Source organism: Terrapene carolina, unplaced genomic scaffold, assembly GCF_002925995.2.
Source record: "Terrapene carolina triunguis isolate 2854851 unplaced genomic scaffold, T_m_triunguis-2.0 Scaffold88, whole genome shotgun sequence".
Lineage (NCBI taxonomy): Eukaryota > Metazoa > Chordata > Testudines > Emydidae > Terrapene > Terrapene triunguis.
The window spans coordinates 41116803-41135437 of NW_020664439.1; the positions used below are offsets into that span (position 1 = coordinate 41116803).

General features: G+C 40.0%; 1 protein-coding gene across 2 annotated transcripts; it reads left to right on the forward strand.

The window, feature by feature from the left end:
• The first annotated feature begins 281 nt into the window (after positions 1-281).
• Positions 282-17493, forward strand: TTC14 (tetratricopeptide repeat domain 14). 2 transcript variants are annotated; one of them, XM_026650062.2, is made up of 12 exons: positions 282-485; positions 1566-1690; positions 5001-5200; positions 6107-6191; positions 6299-6428; positions 7260-7412; positions 8135-8206; positions 10737-10856; positions 10971-11093; positions 11784-11901; positions 14611-14720; positions 16019-17493. In XM_026650062.2, the coding sequence occupies exons 1-12, from the start codon at positions 322-324 to the stop codon at positions 16974-16976; spliced, it is 2358 nt and encodes a 785-aa protein (XP_026505847.1). In that variant the 5' UTR covers positions 282-321; the 3' UTR covers positions 16977-17493. The 2 variants fall into 2 exon arrangements, with proteins under 2 accessions (XP_026505847.1, XP_029766943.1); XM_029911083.1 differs by lacking the exon at positions 282-485 and adding an exon at positions 1099-1145.
• The last annotated feature ends 1142 nt before the right edge of the window (positions 17494-18635 follow it).

Here is an 18635-nt window from a genome sequence, read left to right on the forward strand (position 1 = left end):
AGCTGCGGGAGACAGGCGGGCAGCGCGGGCTGAGGCCGGAGGCTCGGGGAGCTCGCTCCCCGCCTTGTCAGCGCCCCCGCGCGCCGGGCTGAGCAAAGAAGGGGGGAGACAGGGAAAGATCACACTGCCTCTCTCGCCCCGCCCCCTCAAAGCGCCCGCCCTCCCGCTGTACGCATGCGCGAGAGCGGGGCCAGTCGTTGCGGGCTCACCGGCCTCCGCCCCTTTACCCCTTCCGGGTGAGGGGGACTATGGCGGGTTCTACTTCCAGGTTACTCCTCGGAAGCTTCCGGTTGCTGCGCTGTGTGGGTCGCCGCGGATGGGATGGAGCGGGACCTGCTCCGCCAGGCGCTGGGTTTCCATGGCCCCGCGCTGCTCTCCCTGCTCCGCACCGAGCAGCACGATAACCCCGACTTCCGGGGCCTCCTGCCCCCCGGAGGCCCCAGCCTGGAGCCGCCCCGGGAAGCCCAGCATCAGCCGCCCGCCAGGTAAGGAGCCGGGCAGGGGGAGGAGGGAGCTGCCGATCCCGCCCCACACCCCAGCTCGGTTCGGCCTCTGAGGAGGCCCCCCCAGCTCCTTTATCGGCTTTAGTGCCGCTCCACGGACCCCGCCCAGCGTTTGCTCTGCCGGTGACCCCCGGGGTCAGAGGGACCCGCACTCGCCTCCCCCGCCACAACTGGGCATCCGCTTCCCAGGACTTTGTGCCCTCTAGGACTCGGGCAGAGTCTCACCCAGCCTGGGCGCTGACCCCAGCTCCCTCGCCCCTGAGAGCTGCCGTGCCGTTCCCTTGTAGTAGTAGTGATAGCCACAGGCATTTAAAATGTCAGCGTCCCCTCCCCCGTTTTCTTCCCCCCCCGCTCAAAAAAAAAATCATGACGCTTAAAAATCAGAAGTTGTTTAAAAATGAATGTTTGGGTCTTTGCCTCTTGGTTTCGGCGTCCTGTTCCCAAGCTTTCTTCTGGAACCGTGAGGGCTAGAAACTCCTTCTTTTTAAATGAAAGCTGAGGTTTTTCACATAGTCACTTGACTCCAGGAACAGGGCTGCATTATACTAACACCCTCTTCCTGTATAGTGTTTTTCATCCCTAGAGTTGAAAGGCTTCAGGGTATTGAGGATGGATTTCTTTCTTGCTGCTGAAAGGGAAATGGTAGGAGGAGCTTTTTTTTGTCCTACTTTCTAGTGGTATCTGTACACTCAATCCAAAAGCTGACGCAAAGGCACCTTGTAGCATCCTGTGAAATCTGCTAGGTTTAGTTTGGCAGTGAAAATCCAAACACCATAGTTCTGGAAGCTTTGCTATTCAGCACCATTCATGTTCTTGGTGCTGTACACATATGTTGTTTACCACCATGCTTTACATTAGACATAGAAAAACTTGGGCAAAGCATTTTGTACTAAGCATGTCATCAATAGTATAAGTTGGGACACATTTCATTAAATGCTTATGCAAAACCCTGGACAGTGATTTAAAAAACAAACAAAAAAACCCTAATTTATGTAGCAGGTGTAGCATGCTATGTGAACAAAATGGGGTGGGGAGTACTAGATTTTTCTTTATTTTTCTTAGGAAAGAGAAGAGAATTGATAACATTGAGATACAACACTTCATTGCCAAAAAAGCTGATCTCCTTTTTGCTCTTTCATGGAAGCCAAGTGTATCAACAGATTCAGAATCAAATGAAGAGAATGAAGGTAAATCCTACAATTACAGGTGAAAAGGGATTCTCTCTGAGACAAATTAGTTATGAGAAATCCAGTAAAGGTCTTGTGTATACGATACATTTTAAAAATAAATGGTATTTGTAAAAAGAATGTTATTTTGTTTCAAGTTTTTTTTGACGTTTAGAAATGCATGGAGTAGATAAATAATCTTCAGTACTGGGAACACATCTGTCAGACTTTAAAATAATTCTCATTTTAGTCAACCATGATTAAGGCCTATACTGTGTGGAATATGGTGGGAAAAGGTAACATGTTTGCATTTTTTTTTCTTAAATCAGTATGTTTTCAGTTTATCTAATATGAAAATGTAAACACGCTGAGTGACTCTCAACTGTAGTACTGTTGTGAAAATGGAGTCATTAAAGCAAAAGGCATCCTTGGTCTTCCAGTTCTCAAAACAGCTGCTACTTTTTAAAAAACAGATGTACAAAAAAGGCCCTGGATTCTTCACACACTTATGCATAAATTCTTCACACACGTATCCATAAATTAGTGGAACTATTTGCATGCATAAAGTTACACAGGTGCATATTTGCAGAACTGAGACATAAATCAGTCTTGGACTGGGGTTCTTTGAGCCCATTGTCACCTTTGACCCTAACCACCTCAAATATGACTTGTGTAAGGGATCTCGAGAGGTCATCTAGTCTAGTCCCCTGCACTCATGGCAGAACTAAGTATTATCTAGACCATTCCTGACAGGTGTTTGTCTAACCTGCTCTTAAAAATCTCCAATGATGGAGATTCCACAACCTCCCTAGGCAATTTATTCCAGTGCTTAACCACCCTGACAGGAAGTTTTCCCTAATGTCCAGCCTAAACCGCTTTTGCTGCAATTTTAAGACCATTGCTTCTTATCCTATCCTCAGAGGTTAATGAGAACAATTTTTCTCCCTCCTTCTTGAAACAACCTTTTATGTATTTGAAAACTGTTATGTCCCCTCTCAGTCTTCTGCAGACTATACAAACCCAGTTTTTTCAATCTTCCCTTATAGATCATGTTTTCTAGACCTTTAATCATTTTTGTTGCTCTTCTCTGGCTTTTTCCAATTTGTCCATATCTTTCCTGAAATGTAGTGCCAGTTCTGGCAACTCAATACTCCAGTTGAGGCATAATCAGCACGGAGTAGAGCGAAAGAATTACTTCTTGTGTCTTGGTTGCAACACTCCTGCTAATGCACCCTAGAATGATGGTTGCTTTTTTTTTTTTTTTGCAACAGTGTTATGCTGTTGACTCATATTTAGCTTGTGATCCACTCTTACTCACAGATTCCTTTCTACAGTATTCCTTCATGGGCAGTCATTTCCCATTTTGTATGTATGCAACTGATTGTTCCTTCCTAAGTGGAGTACTTTGCATTTGTCCTTATTGAATTTCATCCTATTTACTTCAGAACATTTCTCCAGTTTGTGCAAATCTTTTTGAATTTTAATCCTATCCTCCAAAGCACTTGCAACCCATCCCAGCTTGGTATCGTCCGCAAACTTTTTAAGTGTATTCTATGCCATTATCTAAAGCATTGATATCGTTAGTCATAGATCAGACTAAGTCACGTCAGCCTTGTAAAATTATTTCTCACACTTCCGTACTCTTTGCTGAGCTGGTGAGAAAATTGTTTGTATTAAGTGAGTGGATGAGCATAATTTTACAAGATTGATTTATGTAATACCTGTATTCCTGGAAGACCCCAATTTTAATTATAAACCTAGGTGGACACAAACTTGCTTTACTGAAATGTAACAGCATGCTTCTTAAGGGCTTGTCTACACAGGAAGTTATTCCTGATTAACTTCATGTGTGGATGCTCTTATTCTGGAAGCAGATTAAACTAATTCAGAATAGTGTGCCCTTATTCTGGAATACACAATGAGTTATTCAGAATAGTTAATCTGCTTTAAATTTATACCCAACCCTATTCTGGATTAATTTTCTTGTGTGAACAAGCCCTAAGTGTTAGCTCAGGCATTGAGGAGAATATTTAATCTTACTAACTGTAAAATTCAAGCATGAACTGTTAATGGATAAATTATTGCAAGGAATATCTTGTCCATACAACATGCTGTGTTCTATCCAACTTTTTAAGTGCAAATGGCTTTTCAGGCTTAAGGACCATCTGAAAAGGTGTCTGGGGGTAGAATCTTATGTGGCTGTCCCAAGTAACTGAGAATGTAGTTGTGGAAACTGAGGCTGGAAGAGTTGTGATGGTATGAATTCTCCATTGGAACAGAGTGGGTGAAGTTTGTCTCAGCAAACAGGCTCCGCTGAAACAATAGGTCCTTTGAAAGTGGGGCCCCCCTCGTTGGCTGAAGATAAATTGGGTAGAGAGAGGAAAGCTCCTAGGAGATTTTTCTTCGGGAGCAAAATTGTGATGTGAAAATGCACATTTCATAACTTCTGTAGAACACGCTCATTGCTTATAGCAGGCTTCTTGGCTTTCTCTGTTTCCCCTGCTTTCCTCCCGCAAGCTCCCTGTGTGCCCCCTTTCCATCCCCCTCAACTGCAGGGATTCTGTACATCCACCCCATGCCAGAGTCTCTGTGTGCCCCCAATCGCCCCACCATTTCTTTCGCTCTTTGAGTTAAGGTGTCAACGTATTAGACTCTATTGGGAGAATGGGCAGAGCTGAGATAGGGGTATTACTATGCTGAAAGTTATTAATAGCTGCGAATAGATGCAATAGCAAACCAGTTCTTTGATCTGTAGACAATTACAGAGCTGGCTGAAGCTGTTAGACAACAGAGAAGTCAAGTTGAATGCAGGATCTTGCTTCGCTCTGCCAATAACTCAAAATCCAATAGATGTGAACCGACGACTAGCAGATGCTGGGTGCCGCAGAGTTTGTGGTGGATATATGAAGCAAGTGTTGACCTTGTGTTGATCAAAAATTACTGTTTCTGGCTGACTTAAGAAATGATATTGACGGACTCTGAAAAGCAAATGTTACCCAATCCTTTTTGAGCAGAAAGTTAAAGTATAAATGTGGGGAGGAGGGAATGAGATCTCTGGGGACTCGGACATAGGTATGGAGGACCTGATTGGCCAGGGCAGGGGTGAGAAAGGAAAGAGTGCTCTTAGTTTCCTCAGGTCAAGATGGAATAAGAGTTCTTATTGCAATGTTATGTATGTTGGGAAGTGTTGGCTATACATAATGCCTAATAAAGGAATATAAAGTGCTTTATTAAAAATCACATTGATTTTCTGATACTATAGTGAACTGTAATTAGAGATTTCAGAAGGCAGAGCAGTTATTACATAACTTTTTCTCCCCATTAATTGCAGATTGTTATGCTGTTATGCCACCCCTGGAGCAGTTCATGGAGGTGCCAAGTGAGGACAGGAGGGAGCTGTTTTTCCGAGACATTGAGCGTGGCGATGTTGTGATCGGAAGGATTAGTTCTATTCGTGAATTTGGCTTTTTCATGGTGTTAATCTGTCTGGGCAGTGGCGTCGCCAGAGAGATCTCGCAGTTAGAAATCACTGTAAGACTTGAGTATGATCAGTAACAAGTAAACTGATGCAGGGCAGTCCTGGCTTCTAATGTGTTGGCTGCATCTTGTGCAAAGGACCTGAGCTCTGGGACGGTTAATAGTTCAAAGCCTTAATGCATTCAGGCTTTGATTAAGGTGGAAGCTGCCTTGTTGTCTCAGCAAGACATTTTCTTTCTTTACCGCTCGAATATTTTAGCTGTAGGTTGAAAATTTAGTGTTTATATAGATGCATGGACCTCAATCTGAATTGAATCATACTAATATCACTCTGCTTTCATGCTCAATTTTGGACAGACTTAGGCTTTGTCTACATTAGCACTTTCGTTGGCAAAACTTTTGTCGGTCAGCGGTGTGGGGAAAAAACAACAACCCTGGACCGACATAAGTTTTACCGACAAAAGTGCCAATGTGGACAGCGCTATGTGGCCAGGAGATGCTCTCCTGTCGGCATAGAGCGGCTGCACAGGCGACCTTACAGTGGTGCAGCTGCAGTGGTACAGCTGTGCCGCTGTGAGGTCTGTAGTGTAGACATAGCATAAGACTAGTTTCCATCTAGTTTAATTATCACAAAATGGACTTTTGATTACAGATCATAAGTTCATTTTTCAACATTTGTTTAAGGATTAAAGCTGGGTGGAAACTGGATTACTCACATTAGTCTTCAGTATCACAGTATCACAAATGAGTTCTCTTCAGCAGGATAACTGCCATTGTAATCAAAACCTTGATTTTTTTTTTTAAACATAATTTAATATTTACTCATGGGACAAATCTTCATTGTGCAAACTGATACTTCTGGGCTGAGGGAAGTTGTCTTCTAATGCAAACCCATTTTCTTATCATTTGCTTTATTAAGCTCAGAGTTTTTGGTCATATTTTTGGTCTCTTCCATTGCAGGCTCTTTGTCCATTGAGAGATGTGCCTTCTCATAGCAGCCATGGTGATCCTTTATCATATTATCAAACTGGAGACATTATACAAGGTAAATGCATATTAAAACTGTTCTGAAAGCTGTTTCTTTCCAGTTTTGTTGACTTTATTCTCAACTTTAAGATGTTGTTGTTTAGTATTTTTTTTTTTTTTTGATAGCTGCAATCAAGGACGTTGATCGTTACCATGAAAAACTCACGATATCACTGCACAGCTCTGCTCTTCCACCCAGTCTATCTAGTACTAAACTGGGGGTAATTAGTTCTGAAGACTTGCCTTTACATTATAGGTAAAAATTTGCATTCTCTTCTACTCACTAGATCTGGTTTGTTAAATATATGTTGTCTCAAGAAACTGTTGGCAGAAACTGCCAAATATGTTGGCAGAGACTCCTTTTTCAAAGGTCTTGGTCAAGATTTTCCTTTACTCTGCTGATTGACATATATTCTTCAATTTTATACAATTGACTTGTTTTCCTAAATAAAAGCATCACTGTTCATATATGGATGTAGTTTGCTTCAGAATTTTTCACAAAAAGATGAAGAAAGAAGAAAAGCAGAATGAGGTCATCTTAGCCAAAAGAGAGAGAGAGAGACTTAAAATATATATTGCAGGAAATGAGCATTACTTGGGAGAATACAGGACCATTAATAAACTAATGACTTAAAGGGCTGAGATATGAAACTCTTAAAATCTGTCTTTGGCAAGAAGTACAGGAGTGTAACTACCTCTTTGGAGTGCTTGTAGGGTTTGGCTCAAGGCCCAGAAGGAGCTGCTGGTACTGCAAGAGGAGAGAGCCAAAATGAGGTTTTCAAGTACTGCTTCTCATTAGTCAGTAGGGCAAAGGGTGGGATAAAACAGGAGGAGGAAGGGAAAGGAAACTGACCACCGAATTCTGCAGCTAGTGGATGAGGAGGAACAGCAACAAAGGCAGAGGAGTTCTTATTTCAGATGAAACAAATGGTGATGTGTTGTAGCTTCCCTTCCCTCAAGTGGAAATATGTAATTTGCTTGTGACCCAGTGTGGGTAAAAGTATTAATGGACGTTGACTCTTTACATATGTCAGCATTACTAAAGAAATGGGTGGTCATATTTGTGTATGTTCATATTTTCTTTAAGGAGGAGTGTTGAAGTAGCCAGTACTTCGGAGACGTATGAAAAAGTCTTACATCATTCCTTGGGATTTGCTAATCCAGCAGTAGTTGAATTTTTATTAGGAAAACTAGGACTAAGTGAATCCAGCCCACCATCGTTAATGAGAGGCCTGCAAAGGTACAGTGACACTGCACCATCTTCATTGCTTTCTAGAGAAAGTGCCACTGCCTGAAATGTCTCTTTATTTGTAGTTTCTATTTAAAAATTTCTGTGGCCACTATTACTTCAACCTTGGGTTGATCCTCTTTTGCATGACCACTGATGATAATGTGAGCGCATCAATTAAGTATAAAAAAGACACTCCAGAACAACAAAATTGCTCTTAGAATTAGACAGAATTCTAAGCCACTTCATCCACCAGTAATCTGCTTGATACTGTTTAACTGGGTAAACTGTTCATTGTATATTGGTAGTAACATTAGATTAAAATCACAAGTTACTTTACATCCTAATAATATTTATCCTTAACACTTAATAATAGCTTGCTTTACTAATAGACCTGATCTTTTGAGCAGTACAGATTCAGAAATTTTTCCTTCTCAAATACAGAAAATTAACACACAGATTTCCCATTTGCTGTGTAGCTCAAATTTTAATCTATATTAATGCAACTGACATGGGACAGTATATTTGACTGCAATAGACTAATACAAGTAGGGAGGCTATGACTTTGGAAATCAGAAATGCTGTTGCTGATTGAGGGGAGAGTAATATAGTATTTTTTCGGCCATGTTGAAATTTTACCTAAACCTTGGTATAAATTTTTGATAATGTAGACTTAGAAGGAAACTTGGACAGTTAATAATTTATTCCCTTGATATACATTTTTTTTTTAACAGCAAAAACTTCAATGAAGAAGACTTTGCCTTTGCATTGAGGAAAAAGCAATCTGCATCTTGGGCCTTGAAATGGTACAGAGTATTTAATTTTCTTGTCAAGCAATTTAGGTGGCATCTACTTTAGCATCAATGGTCATAGTTCTTCATAGTTCTTTGTACCAGAGTTCACAATGAATAACCTCCTGAATATTACCAGAGAGCAACTTGCTGAGTGGCTGTGGTCAGTTGATAGGTCGTGGGGGTGGAGGAATGCTCTCTTTGTTTGTAAAGTAAAAAAATCAAATTTTAAGGAAAAGGCTTTAGTTTAGTTCCCAAAGGTTAAGGTCACTTATAACTTGTGCTGGCTCCTGAAATTAGACCTGAGCACTGCTCTGTCTTGTCTCCTCAGTTTTCCCATAGGACCCTAGCCTTAGTACCCGGCTCAGCCTTTTATAAATAGCAACCAGATGACCTTGAGTTCCCTTGTCTTGACACCTGAGCCCGAACCTGGACTTGTGAGCAATTCCCCTGTGGCCTGAGCTGGCGTCAGTCACTAAGTATCAACACTGAACGCACTGACTGAGAGCATTTGAAGAGGCTGCTTTGGGCAGCTGCTGTTTCTTTTAGGCTGTGCCTGGGATGAAACTGCAGAGTGCAAGCTGCTCTTCCATAGTCCAGCAGGCACCCAGGAGATGGAGCTGGTCAGGAATTTTCCAACAAAATGTTTTTCATTGGAAAATGCGGATTCACAGAACGTGTTCACAGGAAAGAGTTGGTTTTGATGAATATCCTGATTTTTTTTTTATTAGAAAATTTCAAAATTGTCAAAACATCTTGTTTCAGCATTGCTGAAGCAACTTCATTTTTTGATTTGAAATGACTTTTTGTTTTGACATTGTAGTTAGTTTGTGCTTTTAAATGTAAAAAGGTCAAAATCTAAACAAAATGTTTTGGTTGACCCAAACTGAATTTTTTTGTGGATTGAAAGTGTGCGGAAACTATCAAGACTTTGACTTTTTGTCGCAATTCAGGATGGGAAAGCTTTTTTGAAATCTCAAAATTTCTTTCAGGATGGAAAACAAGTTTCCTTTCCAGTTCTACCAGGAAAAGCACAGAGTTGGAAAGGGACTAGACAAAGTGGTTTGCCAATCTCCCTCAGTCCAGCATGGAGAAGAGGGTGAATAGGAAAGGTTTATCTTCTCTCAGCTCAGCAGCCTCTGCCCATAACCCAGTCAAGCTGGGAGTTGCTCCTCGCCATTCTGGTGTCGACTCCTGTCCATGGAAATTCTTGAGATGAGGAGGCAGGTCCACAGAAGCAATATTTAGTTGGAAAGTAGTCCCAGGCATAAAAATGATACAGCTGAAAGGGGAATGAGATGGAATTACTGGTGGTAGAGATGATGCCAGTCTTAGAAACTGTCTTCAGTTTTAATATAGCACATCATTTATTTCATTAGTTAAACCCTACTTAATTTGCGATATCGTGAATCCCACAATATTAGGCTTCCATTGCAATTTCAACAGTGGTAGCCTCGGCCGCCCGCTCCAAGGGCCCCCTAAGCTTTTCCAAATTATTGCAAATAATAAAGGTCCATTATTACTTTTCTGCAATTTTCAATGGGTTGTCTGCAACTCAGCCGCAATTATTTTACAATCATCCCGCAATTCAAGTAAGGTCTTATTCATTGGAGAATAAGTATAACCATTTTCTATAATCTGTGGCCGTATATTGCTATATTAAATCATTAATCTTGATTGCTGCAGTGAAGTCTCATGATAAATCTGATCTGAAATTCAGAGCCCCAACTGTTAACTCATTGGAAGAAAATTTATTTTAGACAAATACGTGAGAGAAGCTTCAGTTTGCAAGTTATGAAATATAAGTCTTAAAGCATCTTACATGGGGGCAAATTGACTTCAGTGTCATTGTGCCCCCTTACTGTAGTGTTGAATGTGTCCCTGTACATTATAAAGCCATGTCTACACTAGCACTTATGTCGACAAAACTTTTGTCGCTCAGTGGTGTGAAAAAAACACACCCCGAACGACATAAATTTAGCCAGCATAAGTGCTCGTGTGCGCAGCACCATGTCAGCGGGAGAGCTACCGCTGCTCGTTGAGCTGGTTTTATTGTGTCGATGGGAGAGCTCTCTCCCATCCGTATAACGCGGCTACACGAGCAATCTTACAGCAGCACAGCTGTATCAGTACAGCTGTGCTTCTGTAAGCTTGTAAGCGTAGACATGGCCTAAAACTCTCCCCCGCATTAGGGGGTAATATGACAAGTCTCAGAAAAACACTCAAGTACTGTAAGCATTCCATTTGTAAATGGCGAATACAGTGTATCATGTATGTGTGCTTTCTTCAGAGATGACTTTGAACTCTAAGCTTTCAGATAAAAGAATTTACATTTTGGTGTGATGTAAATATGGCATTAATCTAAAGAGCAACTCTTGAAACTATATCTTGCTAAAATGCTTCCATTCTGTTACTCTTATGGCAGGATGATGTACTACAAGTTGCAAGGCTTCTCAAACTGTGATTTTAAGTATATTTGTTTAGCTTGATGACTCTGTGTGATACACTCTTTTTTTTTTTTTTTTTTTAAAACCATTTGTTCTAGTGTGAAGATTGGGGTTGATTATTTTAAGGTTGGCCGCCATGTAGAGGCTATGAATGAATACAACAAGGCCTTGGAAATAGATGCACAAAATGTTGAAGCCTTGGTAGCTCGTGGGGCACTGTAAGTCCTTTTTTTTTTTTTCCCCTTCGTTGTTAAAGATGGATTCCAATAATCTATTTAAAAGATAAATTGTGACATTTATTTAATTCCTATATTGCTTTTCCATTTTTATAGTTATGCAACAAAAGGAAGCTTAAACAAAGCCATAGATGATTTTGAAGTTGCATTAAAAAACTGTCCAACCCATAGAAATGCAAGGAAATACCTCTGTCAGACACTTGTGGAAAGAGGAGGCCAGTAAGTGTTAAATTCTATTCTTTATGCAGTTATGAGCAATTCAATTTTTTCATTATCTATTTTTTTATATTGGGCTGGCTAAGTATATAAAAAAGGGAGTGTTTTATCTCCTTCCTGCCTGTGTGCCAACAATGAGAAGTCTTCAGGGAAAGCAGTTCAAGGTGTATAATCTGTTTACTTTCTCTCATGTCACCCCCACCCTACCGCACATCAGTTTAAATCTCGCCTCCTTACTGTTTTTTTTCCTTCTCAATACAGTTTAGCTGATGGAATGTTAAACCTACATAACATTCTATGAAATTTTTGGATGAATATTTAATAAGGCATTTTTATAACTTTTTAAATCTTTACAACTATGCCATGATTTGTGTTTAATAAAACAAACTTCTGAATTAATTGCATATAAATACTCAGAAAAACTGTAAGAATTCCAGAATTAATATTCAGGAAAAAATCAATCTGAGTAAACAGGAGACTCATTCAGAAGTAACAGAACATTTTATTCATCAAAAACTGGAATCAAAGTTTGAAAGTACAGTACTATTGATGTTCAGGAAGTAATGACATGTCCAGGATGTAAACACCTGCATTTTAGTGCGTTCCTTTTTTAATATGTATCAGTCTGAGATGATCAGTATGATCAAAAACAAATTCTGTTTGTGTTGTAAACATTTTTCATATGAATGTTAGGTTGGAAGAGGAAGATAACCTGTTAAATGCTCAGAATTATTATAAGAGAGCTTTAATTTTGGATGAGACTTTTAAAGAAGCGGAGGATGCCTTACTGAAACTCCGTAAACATATGCAGGTGATTCTTTACTTTCTCTTAACTTTATCTACTACAATCAAAACTCATATTAAAAACATTGGGAAGGGGGAAATTATTTACTGGTTATTGCGTCTTATTCTCCTCTTTCCCCTCTTTACAACACACCTGTCACAGTAAGTATTATGGCTACATCTACAATAAGCAAGGTGCCTGTGGATGGCTTGATCATTTCAGATGGGCATGGGAAGCAACAGCACAGCAGTCGGATGCAGGGAAAGACCAGAACTCAGTAACCGTGTCTGATGAAGGGGAGGAGGAAACAACTTGTTCACACATGAGCGGGACTGCTGATACAGAATTAAGACTTTGTAAGTATGTCTTAATTCCGTATCAGCAGTATGTCTATACTACCCGCCGGATCGGCAGGCAGTGATCGATCCAGCGGGGATTGATTTATCGCGTCTAGTTTAGACGCGATAAATCAACCCCCGAGCGCTCTCCCGTCGACTCCTGTACTCCAGAGCCACAAGAGGTGCAGGCAGAGTTGACGGGGGAGCGGCAGCAGTCAACTCACCGCGGTGAAGACACCACAATAAGTCGATCTAAGTAGGTCGACTTCAGCTACGTTATTCGTGTAGCTGAAGTTGTGTCACTTAGAACGATCCCCCTCCCTAGTGTAGACCAGGGCTATATGTAGGGTAAAATCCCCAAATGGGTCAGTTTTAGACATATGCCAGAGGGTTGTAATTGGGAATATTCAAAGAGGAGCAGGGTAAGACTGATCAGGGCTAGCTCAAAAGGAAGTCATTGTGGATCTTCATGTGGCACAAGAAGGATCTTAATTAAAGGCCTGGAGAGAGCTGGGGGCACCATGTCACTGAACCAAGCAGTTATGGTCAGTTGATAAACCAGAATTCTGCTAAACTTGTTGTGAGGTGCAAATTACCAAGGCAGTTATTTAAAATGGAAAAAAAACAATTAACCAGGGTCCAAGCTTTGGAGGAAATAATGGGGGAAGCAAGTTCCAGGGTCCTTTTTTTTTTTCTTTTCTTTTCTCCCCTCCCCACAACATGTTTCCTGAGTGAACTCCTATGGGTCTCCATGCCAAGCTCCTTTGTCTGTTGCTTTCTCTTTCTGGGGCTTTTTCATTTGTCTCCTTTACTTACATTGTCTTCCAGATAGGATCTAAAAGAGTGAATTAAAGTTAGAGAACTGGGGCACTGGGTTTCTGTACTCAATGCTTCTGTGCTGGAGGAAGTAAATAGACTAGGGTAGAAGTGTGCAGGCTGGTTTCTTTATGCAGGGCTTGATTGACACTGCTTTAGCAGGTGGGGAAAGCCATAACGTGAAAAGGTTTTGTTGAAGGATGGGGAAGAGGAGATTTATGGTAACCTTTATTAAAGCTAAATTATCCTCCAGAAATGTCTACTTGCAGTATGTGGGCACTGCCAACATATTTGGCATTATGCAGAGAAAAGTATTGTTGCTGTAACAAGGAGTCTTACAACCTAAGTCTTGCAACCTAAGTCACAAATAAAAGTGATTAAACAAGTGAAGGAAATGGTTTTACTCTCATTGCAAGTTATACTGATGGTGATGAGGGTCATTGATGCAGCTGAGGAACATAAGGCTCTCTGTTGTTCAGCAGTTTGTGTAAGTTTGCCCACAATAAATTAAGGGTTTCCCTTATATCCTAAGGCAGTATTTCTTATATGACCATTGCCAAGCCTTGAGAACTGGTATCCAGAGACTTGCTGCTCACCCTGGATATGAATTCCAACTGTTTCAAACCATTTCAAACAGTACTATGTTAAAGAGCATCAGGGAGCTTTTAGTGCACACCAGCAAGATCTACATGGACCAGTTAGCACCTTAGTGTTTTTTAGAAATTACCTTTCCCCTCCCCCCCAGTGCATATTGTTGCACAATGTAGACAAGCCCTTAGAGAGCTGTGGGGTACAGGAGCCTATCCAGCTAATAGGCTTAGCTAACGTGCCTTTAATGATTAATTGTTTAGTAACTGAAGGCTCCGTTACCTCTAAGTAAACCTTGGTTTACATGTCTGTCTGTTTCTAGCTGCCCTACTAGAATGTTATGAATTACAGTTCAAACGTGAAATACTCTTTTCCTGTAATACTGATGATATGTTTTTCTTCAATGCATTTTCTTCTGAACTGGACCGTTGCTGCTGTGTCTGACATCTGGTGCTGCTCATCAACAACAACCCACTGGAACATGATTTCTTATGTAACCATGCATCAAACTGGGCTGTGGTACAATTACAAAATGGTTGGTATCTGAACATGGCCACTTCCAACAACATTTTAAAATTGGATTTGTCATCACGTTTTATATACAAACTATAATACCATCTTCCCCAAAACGTTTCTCCCTGTTTCAATCTTCATTCACATAACTAATTTTGCTGTATTTTTCCTGCATCTTTTGCCCTGGGTCATGGGTACCAATGCAATGGCTGGTCATGTCTCTTTTTTTAATGTGATATTTACTGCAATATGGTCCTTAATACCATACTGATCATCCCAACGATTAATGCCAAACTCCTGCACAATCAACTTCTATTTGATGAATGTAACGTCTTCATCTGGGAATCTTGGTATTGTATTCTTTGTGTATGTATATATATATATCCTCTTGTGGTGGTGGTGGGGGATGGGATTTGGGGAAATATTGGGTTAACATACTGTTACTTTTAATATGTGTTTTTGATGTCTGGGTTCAAAAAAGAAATCTTTGGAAATGAGGGAGAAGCAAGCTGCAAAAGAAGAGAGACAGAAGGAAAAGAAAATAGAAACAAGTGCACAAAAACTGCGTAAGCTCTTAAAAGAAGAAAAGAGGTAACCCTATTATATTCAATATACTATATCTTAATTAAAGAATCTACTGCTGACTAGAGCCAGAGCATCAGCATCACTTATATAAAACATAAGTAAGTAAACAGCAGTTAGCATCCAGTTGCTGAAATGGGTGATGCTTCTGTCTGTTCCTGTTATTGGTAAGCTTCCTTTTTACATTAGTGATTCATACTTAGACTCCATTTTCTTAACAGGTAACAGATAGATCAGGCAACAGTTAATAAAGGAATGTTGTTTTTTTAAATAAAGCTACTAAACAGCCACTGATACCTCATGGTTAAATTTCTAAATGCTGTTTTCTTCCCCCACCCTGTTACCCGGGTTAATGGCATAATATAACCTCTGATTTCAATAGTTCGCTAGCTCCTGCTGCTCAATCCCCGTATAAAGTTGTAATCCCATCTGTTTGTGACATTGGAGTTGCTTCCACAGCAACCAGTAGTGAGGTTATTGAAGCAGGATTATGCCTAAAAGAGCGAATGAACAGATAAGCCCTTGAAGAATCCATTTTCATACAGATTCATTTGTTAAAAAAGAAAATTTTAGTTAGGTAGAACTAACAAGTTAATGTTTTCCCCAAACTTCCCTATGAGGTGTTCTTTACTACTATACCTGGATTTTTGCAGGGGGAGTATATGGAAATAATACTTATCTGCCTAAATGTGTATTTAGGAAGTACGATGGGATACCCAACCAGAAGAACCCTTCTTGTAATACCAAGGCCACAAAGAGCCTGATTGTTAAAGTCCTCCCTACACAGAAATGTCACTTGAAATCATGGCAATTCTACACGTGCAAGGCTTGCCAGATTGGGCCCAGTATACCTTCTTGTCACTAGTGGTTTGTGAATATTACTCAGATCTGATCGCAATCCAGGATCTCACCTAAACTCATCTAAAGATCTCCCTCTTTTGAGTCACGTTGGTGGTTTAAATATTACTTTAGGTTGTTTCAAAGTTCAAAGTTTTTTTTTATTGCAATAGCATATTTGAAGCTTGCTAACTAAGCTACTTCAAGAATATGATCCACACAGGACCCTATACAATCCTGTGTCCTTCCCAGCTGATCCACCACACTTCAAGTGGCTGAAATATACATAAGAAAATTAATATTTTTTAAAATACTGTGTGGCTAAAAGGTTCTCTCCATGTCCCAATGAGGCTTTTATTAAATATTTGGTCTTGGAGCTGTGTTCCAGGGACAGAGCTTTGCCAGAAACTTGTAGAGTCTATAGATGATTCTGGTGGTGGTGATGCCTCATAGGTTAATTACATTTTTAGGCTGAAGAAGAAAAGGAGAAGATCAACTTCTTCCTCTTCCTCCTCCTCAAGTGATTCCTCATCTGATGTATCAGTTTCATCCTCTTCCTCCTCCTCTTCCTCCTCTTCTGATCACAAAAGGCACAAGAAAAGGAGTAGAAATCGGTCAGTGTCCTCTCGCAGCTCCAAAAAACATTCATCTAGGGTTTCTTCACATCAGCGAGATCAGAGTAGGAAAGATGAATGGTACTCGCCCCCAGCTGATACCTCTGCTTCCTTCCTTAACCAAAAATATGAAATGGAAAAACTGCTGGAGCGGCAGGACAGATTAGTATATCAAAAGACAGAGGTGAGAGAGAGACAGTGTTCTCTATCAAGGACTTCTGCTGATGATGAAGACACTTTTGGAGGTAGGTCTGAAGATTCAAGGGATTCTTATGGTAGCTCCAAGACTCAGTCAGCCAGCAGCAAAAATGAAAAACAGGGTAAAGCAGACAGATCCTTCTCTAATAGGAGGGGTTCCTCAGGTTCATATCACTGGAAGTCAGATGATAAAATCAAGACACATGATTTTAGAAAGTTAGAAAAGGAAGTAGAGGGGAGAAAAGAGCATTTTAGAAAGCGTGGTTCCAGTCAGAGCATGTATTCCACTTCTCCAGCAGGGTCCGATTACTCAGGCAAGTCAGTAGAAAAGAATAAACAGTACAGCAGCACTTGGTTATATGAGTACAGTGGAAATGATGATGGTAGCAGACGTGAATTAACCCAGAGTACAAATGAAAGGAGAGAATATAAAAATAGGGAAAGTAGTCATGGGGAAACTACTAAAGCAAAGGAGCTAGATGAGGAAACTACACTCAATGGTAAAGGGCAATCAGAAAGTGGTGTTAAAAAGAGCCTGCCCCAGAACTTACTCAACATATTCAATCAAATTGCTGAATTTGAGAGACAAAAAGGAAGTAAGCAGAAAAACCAATAAAGTACCTAAGAAAATATCTTTAATTGCTATTGAGCTTGTGCCCTTAAAATCTGTATGAAAAATGGACAGAACAAGAGTCTGTTTTTCTGTCTTGCAAAATGTTTGTTTAAAGGTTGGTATTAGTCATGTTACAGGAGATCCTTTCGACAGACAGGTATATGCAAGAGTATCATGTTATATATCAGATAACTTTTAAGAGCATAGAATCAGATTTTTTTTTAAATTTAGGATACTCATGTATAATTAACATTGTTTATAACTGTGTGATTGGAAGAAAACTTTATTCGTTGCTACCCTTAAAATATAGCTAACTGGCATCAAGTTTGCACTTTAAACACACCGGTATCTTTTCTAAGGTACAAAAATGGAAACACAATAGTATCATTAAACCTAATTTTTAGCTGTTGAAAGGGATGATTTGACTGAATGATGCACATGTGCCAGCAATGTATATAACTTTTGTTTAATGATTTAATCATTAAATTTTATTAAAATATGCTCATTTTGTTTAATGCCACTTTTTGTATGACTTTGTTGAATTTCTAGTCTCTTTGATTTCGTGCACCACTATAGTACATCCCATCCATAGATCTCATGGTGCCTTACAGCCATGAATGAATGAAGTCGCCCTGAGAAGCAAGGTATTATATCCATTTTACAGATGAGGAAAGTGAGGCAGAGGTGCATGCCTTACACTGGTGCTTATGTCTTAAAATTGTCTTAAAAACTGTTTTTTGAGAATAGTTTCAGGAAAATGGTGGTGTTGGGCTACTATTGCCTTGTGGTGAATGAGGTGTAACATCCATCTAACATCACAAATTCTCAATCTGTGGTTGGCAGAACACTTGATCACATGATTCCAGCTCTCTTTGTTTCAAGGATCAAGTCAACTGCATATATTTTTAAATATTTGCTGTAGTTACCCTTGAGTATTGTGTGATCCTGAGTGGGAAAGAGGGTGGATGATTATGAATAGAAAAAGAGGTGGCACAGTCTTTCTACTCAGATGTGATCTGCAATATAAAAACTTGAGAATCTGTTTCAAACCGTTCTTGGAAACCAAGCCTAAAAATGTTGTGTCTGGCTACTAAAACTTCCCTGAAATGTCTTTAAAACCTTATATTTAAAAAATACTCTTTAGAAGGTGGGGATTCTTGTAGTGTAGATGTAGCTCTTACACAAACAATAGGAAACTTACTTTATATAACTTCAAAAAATGGTTTACACCTAAAAATGATGAATTTATATCTACAGTATAGCTTTCTTAATCTAAATCAGTGCAGTATTGCCTCCAGCTAAAAATTAGCCACAGCAGCAGTCAGAACGCTGCTACCAACACCAATTACTATTACCTCCCCCAGCCTTGTTTATACGGAACCAGAGGTGTACATGGCACTTGAAAACATGACTTGTTATGGAAATGGGCAGCAAAGGTTATATAGGGAAAAGCAGAGATGTCTTGTTACATAAGCAATCCTGGTTTATATTAAAAATGAGAATCTCTGCCTTGAAGGCTGGGCTTGCCCTCTACGGATACTTGCTGAATATAACTTTAAAACATTTGACTGGGATGTTTAATGGAATTTATAAATAACTTGGTAGTTATGGTGCCATTTTGATGGGAAAAGACGGTTACTCACCTTTGTAACTGTTGTTCTT

Excerpts from the sequence above, each read along its gene's own strand:
- TTC14 (XM_026650062.2), top strand. The coding sequence starts at position 322 with ATGGAGCGGGACCTGCTCCGCCAGGCGCTGGGTTTCCATGGCCCCGCG. Across the intron at positions 11,902-14,610 it reads AACTCCGTAAACATATGCAG|AAATCTTTGGAAATGAGGGA; the intron begins GTGATTCTTTAC and ends GGTTCAAAAAAG. Across the intron at positions 14,721-16,018 it reads CTCTTAAAAGAAGAAAAGAG|GCTGAAGAAGAAAAGGAGAA; the intron begins GTAACCCTATTA and ends TTACATTTTTAG.